The sequence below is a fragment of the Peromyscus leucopus genome, chromosome 1 (genome assembly GCF_004664715.2).
Source record: "Peromyscus leucopus breed LL Stock chromosome 1, UCI_PerLeu_2.1, whole genome shotgun sequence".
In the NCBI taxonomy this organism is placed as follows: domain Eukaryota; kingdom Metazoa; phylum Chordata; class Mammalia; order Rodentia; family Cricetidae; genus Peromyscus; species Peromyscus leucopus.
The window spans coordinates 173,069,351-173,080,474 of NC_051063.1; the positions used below are offsets into that span (position 1 = coordinate 173,069,351).

The window sequence follows — 11,124 nt, forward strand, 5'->3', positions numbered from 1 at the left end:
AGAGGGTGGAGCACAGGGAGTTACAGGTGTGGGGTGTCAGTACCCAGAAGGGCCGGTCTAGGCTCAGAGCTGGGGGGGGGGAAGGGGCCGAGGCCTGGGCCCACAGGGGAGGGGGCAGAGGCCAGGGGCAGCTTCTTCGTGACTCAGCAATGGATTCCGACTTTGGGACAGTTAAATTTAGTCCCTGTGCCTGCTGTATTACACCCCCCCCCTTTTTTTTGGCAGGAGATGGAAGGGAGATCAGGAGGGAACGTATCCAGCCACCAGGGCTAGGGGTGACCTGCTGGCCCAAGCCTGGAGGAGGCAAGTGGTGGAGCCAGGCCCTCCCCAAGTGAGAGAGACCCCAAAAATAGCTCCTTGGCCACAGGCCGGGGCAGCCACATTCCTGCCTGGGCTAGGATTAGAGACAGAAACATTTTGGGGGTTGGGGGCGGAGTCACCTGGACAGCCAGCCAGGAGACATGTTAGTCTTTCTAGGGTGGCCAGTTCTCTGGGGAGGAAATCACGGCCTCTAGCTGGCACTTCATGGGCCAGTCACAGATGGGCCAGGGGCACCAGGCTGCAAAGGCATGTCCAGAAGAGGCGGGCAGCTCAATTCCCAGCATCCTCCCTCCTCCCGCAAGAGCAGGCCTGGATAGTCCTGGTGCTTTAACACAAGTTTCAAACCCTCCCAAGGACCTAGCAGGAAGGGGCCCCCTCAGCCTCTTGACTCTGGGGGTCAGGGGCTCTTCTTCCAGAGGGCTCTGCTCAGGGCAGGGGGCAGGGGAGACAGTGTGGATTGGTCTTCTTTTGGTCAGAGCACAGCCCGCAGGACGGACGGATGGACGGATGAACGGGGACACACACACACACACACACACACACACACACACACACACACACGCCCCAGGGAACAGAGACGCAGTGCAAACAAGGACTTTAGTATAAATAAGAGTCCAGGGGGACAAGGAGGGCCCTGGGGGCTTCCATAATTTAACACTCTTCAAAAGCACAAACCATAGCAAGGGATGGGGTGTGGGCTGGGAGGGGGGACGCCCCCCTGCCACCCTCTAACCCAGGGGCACTGTGGAGCTGGGCTGTTGTGGGTGGAGTCTCTCCCAGGAGTGACCAGTCACATGCCGGGACAGGGAATTGTGTTAACACTGACATTTCAGAGGACAGGTCATTGTACTTGGCAGTGGGTAGAGGCCAGGGCTGAGGCCACACAGGCCGCTACATCCCCATGGCTGGCCAGTGTAGGGATCCCCAGTATTTGTGCAGGGTGGGGGCTTGGAGAAGTCCTTCCATCATGGTTAGTCTTGTTAATACAGTGATCCTTGAGGTCAGCAGGGAGGGTTATGGCTAGGAGGCTGGGGACACAGGACATCCACGGCTTCACACCACAGTGCCACTGGGGGAGTTGCCTGGTTGGGAGGAGATGCCCTGGGGAGGGGGAGAGGGAGGCTGGATTAGACAACACCTGGGCCTTTGCTAGTGCTTGGAGGGGGGGCGGGGGCCACCCAAAGGCTTCACAGCTGCTTCTGCCCCAGCTGGGTCCCCTGCCCCCCCAGTCCAAAGCTGCCGTCCTGGCTAGGAGCCAACAGCTCAGTGTCTTCCCTGGCCCAGGGGGGCACTGTACAGTAATTAATGCCCCAGCGACCCAGGGCGGACAAGGCAGGGACAGTGGAGAAGAGAGAACGGCCACTGCCAGCTTGGGGGTTGCTCCTACCTCTACCACTGACTTGCTGGGTGACCGGGGCCAACTTGCTTCCCCTGCCTGGGCCTCGGTCTCCTCGTCTGTAAACTAGGGAGACAGAGGAGTTTCTTTTAGAATTCAGACTTCCCAAGCCCTACCATCCTGCCTTCGCTCTGAGGCTGCTCTGAATGCCAAGGCTTCTGGACTCTAACCTTCCACAGCGAGGATCTGAGGGCCTGAGGGCAGTGTGGGGTCCCAGAAGCTGAGCTCATATGCTCAGAACCCAGACGGACCAGGCTTTCATTTCACTAAGACCACAGCCACCGCACGGCCCATCTGCAAGATGCAGTGACCAGGACACACACGCCACACAGAAGCGCAGGCCTGGGCCCTGAGCATTCCCATTCAAGCCTTTAGCAGCTGGCTCAGAAATGCAGTATCTAAGAGGCAGGCCGGAAGCCAGGCCCTCAGCTCAATCTCATTCCTAGAGTGTCAGCCCCAAACTAAAGCTTCACCATTTAAAATGCAGATTTCCCATAAAAATAGGTTCTGCCTCGAGTGTTAAGTGCTAAGGGTGGGTCACTGGGCCAGCAGAGGCCCTGGATGGTTGGCTGTGGGCCCCGCCATTCTCTCTCCTACACCTGACCTCTCTGCTGACTGGTGCCGGGAGGCCTGTCCCTCAGACAGGCAGGAACCATCCTGATGCCCGAGCCCTGGGGGTCCTGCCCCAGGGCAGGTGGACTCACCGCCTTGCCTGGCCGAGCCCAGGTGCAGATGAGGCCCTCTTGGCAGGCGGTGATGATACAGTCCTCCAGGAACAGTAGCACGGTCAGGCGCTCCTGAGCGATCTTCTTGCACACGAGTGGCTCCAGCAGCGGGACCTCGTGGATTCGAGGGCACAGTGCCGTGCCCAGCACCTTGGCTGGGTCCAAGCGGCTGCGGGGAGCAGGGCCACTCAGCTTGTCACTGTTGCTGCTACCGCCCCCACTGCCCCCACGGCTGATGTTTCCCAGGCTGTGGTAGCGCTTGTGCTCCTTTTCAGCCCCCCGGTCCCGGCGCTCCTGCAGGGTCAGCGTGGCGAAGCGGCCGATGCTGAACGGTGTGCCAGGCTCCACGGCTGCACCGGGCCCACCAGCCTTACCGCCACCAGCGGGGTGCGGGAGGCTGTTGGAGCGTGACAGGGAGCGGGGCAGGGGGCCTGTGCTGCCTGTCTCTCCGGCCCGAGAGCTGCCAGAGGCTGGTGGGGTGGCCCCCGGTGTGCCTGGAAGGGTGCGGGTACGGGCCAGAGAGGGATGAGGAGAGAGAACGTCCTCCGTGAGGTCCCACAGGCAGAACTGTGTGTCCTGGCCAGCCGAGCCAAAGCGGTAGGTGATGGAGCCAGCCTTGGGCAGGGGGGACAGTGGGGGCCCCGTGTCTGAGCTGGTGGCTTCAGTCTCCTCCTCCTCACCACTGGGGTCGCCGTCACCACTGGATGCTGCCGCCTCCTCTGCCCGGGTGGTGTAGGGATCGAAGGCCACAGCATTGACCCAGGACTTGTGGCCATGGCCTCGAGCCACCACACGACCCTCCGTGAAGGACCACACGGTGACCAGGTCGTCTTCCCCTCCCGTCACCACATAGCGGCCATCAGGGCTCCAGCACACACAGAGCAGACCCCCAAAGTAGCTCTTCATGAGCCCACGCAGAAGCATGCTGTCAAAGTGGAAGACGCGCAGGCAGCCATCCTGGCTGACGCAGGCTAGGTGTCGGCCATCGGGTGAGAATGCAAACTCGTTGAGGGGCCCCTCCCCCACCGCCCACTTGGCCAGTGGATTGCGGGGCGCCTTGCTCTTGGCTGCGTAGACAGCAAAGCCCTCCCCCTGTTTCAGCAGGCTATACTGCGGTGGGGTGGAGGCGCAGGGGTGGCTGACATTGTAGAGGTACAGGTGGCCGCTGGCGTGAGAGGCGAGGAACAGACTCTCTGACTCAGGCAGCCACTTCAGGTATGTCACCTTGGTCTTGTCAATCAGCCGCTGCGAAGGGAAGAATGACAGGGTGGGGTTGGGAGTGGTGACCACTTCTGTTGGGCCCCAGCTCCCCCACTGACTGGGACAGACGGCAGGATGTCGCAGGGACACAGGAAAGAAGGGCTGCCTGGGAGGAGTCCATGGTGTCCCACTTCTGACCAAGGCACAGCCCTGCTGTCAAAGGGCTAGCCTCTAGCCACTTCATTATGGCTGTCTCCACTGTCAGCCTCAAGATAAGAACTTCAACCCCTGAGTCCCGAGAAAGGGTCCCCATCACCAGTCCCAGCGGCTGGCACAGCATCCAAAGGACACGCCCCAAGCAATGCCCTGCACAATCTGAAGGCACCTCACCCCCTCGGCTGCCCGTGTCAGATCCCTCCAGGCATCTCTCTTTCCCACACTGAAGTCGCGTCTTCCAACAGGAGCTGCAGGCTCCCTGAGCAAAGTGTGCCCACAACCCAGCACCCTGGCCCCACGGCCACCACCCACAATGCCCCCGCTGGCTTCACCCACTCGTAGCTGCCTCTTCCTTGGTGGCCGGAGATTAGTCAATTCCAGTGCGCCCTGAGCGCTGCCCTGCCTGAAGCCCCACAGCTCGAGGCAGCCACTGTGATGACCCAACTTCTCTCCTGGGACCTGGCTGCGTCCCACCCAGGGCCGAGAAAGCCCCAGCCCTCGAATCATCTCGGCCCTGTGGCTGAGGCACAAAAGGGTACGCAGGGTTACTCTTGTGGCTCCTGGTGATGAGGAGGGCAAGGTCCTTCCTGCAGCTTTCCAGGCCAACCCAAGCCAACCCCGTTCCTTCTCAGAGTGCATCTTCTGTCTTTTCTCCCTCAACGGCCACTCTGTCCACATAGCCCAGTGGCTGTCCTGTCTGGGGGAGTTTAGCTAAGCTAAGCTGTTCCTTCCACTATGGAGCCCAGGCCAACCTTGAACTTTCGATCCTCCTGCCTCAGCCTCCCAAAGAGCTGCAATAACAGACCTGTGCTACCAGGCCCAGCCCATTCTCTCTACTTATATGTCTTCCCTGCCTTCCTGGCTGGCCAGGGCCGCACGCAGCACACCCAATGGACCTGCGCAGCTTGTCTCCAGCCTGAGAGGGTGGCTAGGGCACTTCCATCTGCTCGCTGAGCTGTTCGTGGACAGAGGCCTGCACAGCAGGAGTCCCTGGTCTGGGATTTTAATGCACTCACTGTGCACCTCCTCGCTCCCTCTGGCCATCTGCTCATCTGGAGAACATGTGTGGACCACCTCCCATGGACCACAGGCAGTAGGGGGGGGGGGGGCTCCCTGCCTGCCTGCTTGCTAAGGTCATCTCCTGGCATTCCCTCTTAAGCCCAGGTAGTCCGACCGAGCAGTCCCTGTGAATGAGTTATATAATCATGTGAGGAGGGGACACAAATCCCACTTTGCAGACGAACGCTATGGCTCAGAGAACAAACCACTTTCCCCAGACCACACAGTAAGTCAAGGATACAGCAGGGACTAGAATCCAGAGCCTGAAGAGCCCAGACTTTGAAGTTAGCAAGAATATCAAGAGCCTATGAGCCTCAGTCTGCTAATCTGTGAGATGGGCACCATACTTCCTTATCCATCCATGAACTTAAGAAGTAAAGCTTCTTTCAACACAGGCTGGCACCGTAGAGGACCAAGACACTGTAAGCACAATGGCGCCATCAGCAGCAGCTGTCTGTCACCCGCTCCCTCTCCCTCCTCCTGCCCCTCTCAAGTCTATTCTGTGTCCAGGCAGCTCAGTGTGGGGGTGGGGAGAAAAACAAGAAGCGGGCAGTCCATGTCCTCAATCACCTCTTCGTTGAACAGCTTGCTGGTGTCCTTCTTGATGAGGTCCAGGTACTGCACCTGGCCAGCCGAGAAGCCTACCAGCAAGGAGATGGTCTCTGTGGCAGCTGTGAACTGGTTGAAGTCATGGCAGGTGGGCTGGGTCCCCTTGTAGATCCGCTTGTCGATGGGCTTGTTGAGGTCAATGGACTTGAACCGTGGGAGAAGACAAGGTAATGGGTCAGAGCAGGGAGAGGAAGGAAGAGGAAGCTGAGGTCGGGGGAAACCACCAAGAGGAAGCAGGGTTAACCTCGGGGGAAGTGGGTAGGTGGGTGGGGAGGGGCAGGTACCCACAGACCGGAAGGGGATTCAAACCCAGAAGGGCAGCACACACATGCTCACATGCACACCATCCAATGAAGACCACAGAGCCTTTCAAGGTGTAATTTAGGGACAGCCACAGGGTTCAGAGTCCCCAAAGGCCTGGAGCTGATTCTCCTCCAGTCTTCCCAGCCACCATCACAGTACAACTCCAGCAGGACTTAGCACAATAGTCCGAGACCCCCCAAGACCCAAGGACTCAAAAAATTCCAACCTCCTAGGATTTCTCTCTTTTTCTTTTGTACATGTAGGATATGCCTGTGTGCATGCGTGTGCATTAAGAATGGGGGTGAGAGTTCAGAGGTCAACATTTAGGGTCTTTCTCTGTGGCTTTCCATCTAACATTTGACACAGGGTCTCTCACTGAACCTGGAGCTCAACAACTCAGTTAGACCGGCTGCCAGTGAGTCCCAAGGACCCTTCGGCCTCTGCCCCCTGAATTGGGGCTGCAGACATACAGCCTAACACGGGGTACCGGGTCCAGACTCAGGTCCTCATGACTGCAGACATACATCCTAACACGGGGTACCGGGTCCAGACTCAGGTCCTCATGACTGCAGACATACAGCCTAACATGGGGTACCGGGTCCAGACTCAGGTCCTCATGACTGCAGACATACAGCCTAACATGGGGTACCGGGTCCAGACTCAGGTCCTCATGACTGCAGACACACAGCCTAACACGGGGTACCAGGTCCAGACTCAGGTCCTCATGACTGCAGACATACATCCTAACACGGGGTACCGGGTCCAGACTCAGGTCCTCATGACTGCAGACATACATCCTAACACGGGGTACCGGGTCCAGACTCAGGTCCTCATGACTGCAGACATACAGCCTAACATGGGGTACCGGGTCCAGACTCAGGTCCTCATGACTGCAGACATACAGCCTAACATGGGGTACCGGGTCCAGACTCAGGTCCTCATGACTGCAGACACACAGCCTAACACGGGGTACCAGGTCCAGACTCAGGTCCTCATGACTGCAGACATACATCCTAACACGGGGTACCGGGTCCAGACTCAGGTCCTCATGACTGCAGACATACAGCCTAACATGGGGTACCGGGTCCAGACTCAGGTCCTCATGACTGCAGACATACATCCTAACACGGGGTACCGGGTCCAGACTCAGGTCCTCATGACTGCAGACATACAGCCTAACATGGGGTACCAGGTCCAGACTCAGGTCCTCATGACTGCAGACATACATCCTAACACGGGGTACCGGGTCCAGACTCAGGTCCTCATGACTGCAGACATACAGCCTAACATGGGGTACCGGGTCCAGACTCAGGTCCTCATGACTGCAGACACACAGCCTAACATGGGGTACCAGGTCCAGACTCAGGTCCTCATGACTGCAGACATACAGCCTAACATGGGGTACCAGGTCCAGACTCAGGTCCTCATGACTGCAGACATACAGCCTAACATGGGGTACCAGGTCCAGACTCAGGTCCTCATGACTGCAGACATACATCCTAACATAGGGTACTGGATCCAGACTCAGGTCCTCATGACTGCAGACATACATCCTAACATGGGGTACGGGATCCAGACTCAGTTCCTCATGACTGCAGACATACAGCCTAACACGGGGTACTGGGTCCAGACTCAGGTCCTCATGACTGCAGACATACATCCTAACACGGGGTACCGGGTCCAGACTCAGGTCCTCATGACTGCAGACATACATCCTAACACAGGGTACCGGGTCCAGACTCAGGTCCTCATGACTGCAGACATACATCCTAACACAGGGTACCGGGTCCAGACTCAGGTCCTCATGACTGCAGACATACAGCCTAACACGGGGTACCGGGTCCAGACTCAGGTCCTCATGACTGCAGACATACAACCTAACACGGGGTACCGGGTCCAGACTCAGGTCCTCATGCCTTCAAAGCACACATTTCATCCACAGAGCCATCTCCGAAGCTTCATTTCTTTCTATTTGGCTCCCTAAACTCCAGGACCACTGTCATAGTTCAGACACCCATCAATCATCACAGTCCCTCATATTTTAGGTACACAGTCACCCCTGGACTCTCAGGATCCCCATCTCTCTCTCTCTCTCTCACCCTTCTGGGACTAATTGCTTTAGAGATGCCTGCCACACCTGAGGATGTCCCCTGCCAGGAACTCCATCAACTCAGAACTCCCATCGTCCCTCCAGACTCCCTTCATCTCCTCCAAAGCCTCACTCCCTTTCGACACCGTATTCTTTAGGATCTCATTCACCTGTTGCTTTGTTCGACGACCCCTAAACTACATCTCCAGCGCCCCCCCCCCCCCCCCCCCCGCCTTTTACCTGTAGGGCTCTCAACCTCAACACTTACAAACGCCTGGCACTCGTGGGTTGGATAAGTCTCAAGACTCACTCCAACACGCCCCTGGGCCTGCATCCTCTGAGGATTCCCCACCGCCCGCACAATGCCCGTGCCCGCGGAAGCCGTGAACCCCCGCCCCATCTCCACTCAGAAGCTCCATCAGGTTCAGAACACACCCTCCCCACCTCCAAGAAGCACCCCCGACCCCAACACACAGACAGACACACACAGACACACGCACACGCATGCACACACACGCACACACACACGCACGAAGATTCCCCTGCAACCTCTCGGGCTCCATTAGCTCCAGGAACCAGGCTCCCCCGGGATGCCCACCCTCCGCTGCCTCCGCCACTCTGGGGACCCCGATGCATGCGCTCGGCACCCCCGCGACGCGGATCACTCACTCACCCGCTGGCTCCCGCGGCGGCAGCAGCCGGGGTAGAAGTAAAGCTCGCGGCCCAGGTTGAAGCAGACGCGGTCCCCACCCGCGCCCAGTCCCGAGGGCGTGGAGGGCGGCTCCCCAGCGCCATCGGGCTCCCCGAGGCGCACCAGGCTGAGGCGGACGGCGGGCAGCGCGGGCCCGGGGCCCGGCCCGGCGGGCGGCGGGGACGACGCGGGCCCCGCGGCGCCAGGCCCCGAGGCGGCGGCGGGTCCGGGCGGGGGCTGAGGGGGCTGCGGCGGCGCCGGGGTCTGGGCGGAGGCCGGACCCGACCTGCGCGCCGCGTCGCCGGGAAGCAGCTTATAGAAGCCCTCGCGAGTGCGGAACTGCGACTTGATCTCAGCACAGTCGCCCATGGCGGCGCTGGGGCCCGCGCCGCCCTCCGCGCCGCCCGCCGCCATCTTGGCCGCCCACCGGGCCCCGCCGCAGCCGCCCGCCGGCCACCCCGCCCGCCGCCGGACCCCCGACCGGAAGCTGCGGGCCTAGCGCCGGAAGGGGTAGGGTCGTCGTCCGGGTGACGCTTCTACGATTGGCACCCGGAGCCGAAGGCGGGAGGAGCCGGGGACAGTTGCTGAGGTAACGGTTCGGGGGGCTGTGGGCGGGGTCACGGTGTGGGCGTGGTCGCCGCGACAGACGCCGGCAAGTGGTTGGCCGCGGGGCGTGGCCGACAGGAACGCCCTGGACCCTAACAACAGCGCCCTGGGAGGCGTTTGCCTAGCAACGGAGAAACCTGGAGCACTCTTCAGAATCCTCGTGTTGTTACAGCTGACTCCAGGCGATTCTTGCCTTTATTTTTATTTTTATTTTTATTATTATTATTATTATTTTTAAAAAACATTACGGGGGGCTGGAGAGATGACTCAGTGGTTAAGAGGTGAAGGCTGCTCTTCTAGAGGACCTGGGTTCGTTTCCCAGCACCCACACGGCAGCTCACACCTGTCTGTAACCAGTTCTAAGGGACCCGACACCCTCACACAGACATACATGTCGGCAAAATACCAACGCATATAAAATAAATAAATGCTTCTTAAAAATTACTGCGTTTATCTGTTTTTGTGTGGACAAGCACAATGTCAAATCCCCTTCCAACATGTGGGTCCTAGGCATGGGAATCAGGTCCTCGTGCTTGGCAGTAAGTGCCATGACCCGACCCGCCGGGCCATCTCACTGACCTTTGTTTTGTCCCACACTTGCAGCCCAGGCTGTCCTCCATAAGTGCTTGGATTTCAGGCCTGAGACCCCGCACCCACTTGCTGGTGTCATTTTAGTCTCAAGGGTTTACTTCTCTGCCCTTCCCTCCTCATGTGGTCCCCTGCTGCTGTGAGACTCCTGTGGAGCCCTCCGTGACCTATCTGACTCTGCCCGCCTTTTTCCGGTTTTGTTTTCGTGATGATGGTCAGCTTTGTGGATTTGACACGACCTAGAATCAAATGGAAGGCAGTCTCGATGAGAGACTGTCTACAGGATAAACGGGCTGAAGAAAGAACACCCCGGGGCCCTGACTTAACCCCAGGATCAGAGCTTGAAGTCCCACCAATCTCTGAGCTTGCTCCAGAGTCAGGCTGCAGAATCCCACCAATCCCTGAGATCCCTGGCAAAGCGCCCCACCCTATATAAACCCTGTACCTGCTGCTGCTTCTCACCCTCCCCGTAGATTCAGCCATCCTGGATTTTTTCTTCCTAATAAATCTCAAGTGAGGTTTGTTGTGTGGTGTGACGCTTTTCCCTGGAGCAAGCAGAACTCTGAACTGTAACACTTTTGCTAGGGGGAAACTTTTCCCTAGCAGGGCAGAGTTGTAACAACTTTGCTAGATAGGAGCAGAGCTGTAACAACGTAGCTGGGAAATCCTCCCCTGCCGAACCAGAGTCGGTTGTTACACTTGCATTGGAGAAACCTTCCCCTGAAGCCAGGCTGTAAGCTGCCGTGTTTACAGTGACTATGGTATTCCTTGACTCCTGGCTGCCAGGATACCTTTCTGCAATACTTTCTACCTTGCTTGGCCTGCAGGCATGTCTGTGGGTCACTGTCCTAATTGATGTGGGAAGACCCAGGACACTGTGGGAGGCACCATGCCCTAGGCAGGGGGGCCTGAACTGTGTAAGAGTGGAGACAGGACTGAGCACAACCAAGCAAGCATACATGCATTCCTTCTCTCTACTCTTGACTAGGGATGTTCCTGCCTCGACCTCCCCGCTATGAGGGACCTGGAATTGCAAGCTGAAACAGTGTTTTCTCCCCTAAGTTGCCCCTTGTGAAGGTATTTTATATTTTTATCACTTCAACAGAAGAAAAACTGGTTCTGTTTTGCCATTTATAGAATTAACTTATTTACTTATTTATTTACTATTTTGTGAGACAAGGTCTCTAGCTCAGGCTGACCTCCGCCTCACTTTGTACCTGAAGAAAACCATGCACCCCAGGTTTTCCTTGCCTCTACCTCTTCCAGGTTGCTATGACACCATTTGTACAGGGGCAAGCACTCACCCGACGGATTGTGAACC

General features: G+C 58.1%; 1 protein-coding gene across 2 annotated transcripts; it reads right to left on the reverse strand.

Moving 5' to 3' along the window:
* Positions 1-899: 899 nt before the first annotated feature.
* On the reverse strand, positions 900-9,213 carry Dmwd (DM1 locus, WD repeat containing). 2 transcript variants are annotated; one of them, XM_028856150.2, is made up of 5 exons: positions 8,592-9,213; positions 5,488-5,670; positions 2,422-3,687; positions 1,709-1,783; positions 900-1,422 (listed from the first exon to the last, which is right to left on the reverse strand). In XM_028856150.2, exons 1-5 carry the CDS (start codon positions 9,021-9,023, stop codon positions 1,375-1,377), a joined length of 2,004 nt encoding a protein of 667 aa, XP_028711983.1. In that variant the 5' UTR covers positions 9,024-9,213; the 3' UTR covers positions 900-1,374. The 2 variants fall into 2 exon arrangements, with proteins under 2 accessions (XP_028711983.1, XP_028711984.1); XM_028856151.2 differs by lacking the exon at positions 1,709-1,783.
* Between the last annotated feature and the right edge of the window lie 1,911 nt (positions 9,214-11,124).

Excerpts from the sequence above, each read along its gene's own strand:
- Dmwd (XM_028856150.2), bottom strand. The coding sequence starts at position 9,023 with ATGGCGGCGGGCGGCGCGGAGGGCGGCGCGGGCCCCAGCGCCGCCATG. Across the intron at positions 5,671-8,591 it reads GCCGCCGCGGGAGCCAGCGG|TCCATTGACCTCAACAAGCC; the intron begins GTGAGTGAGTGA and ends CCACGGTTCAAG. Across the intron at positions 1,784-2,421 it reads GGGCTCGGCCAGGCAAGGCG|TTTACAGACGAGGAGACCGA; the intron begins GTGAGTCCACCT and ends CTGTCTCCCTAG.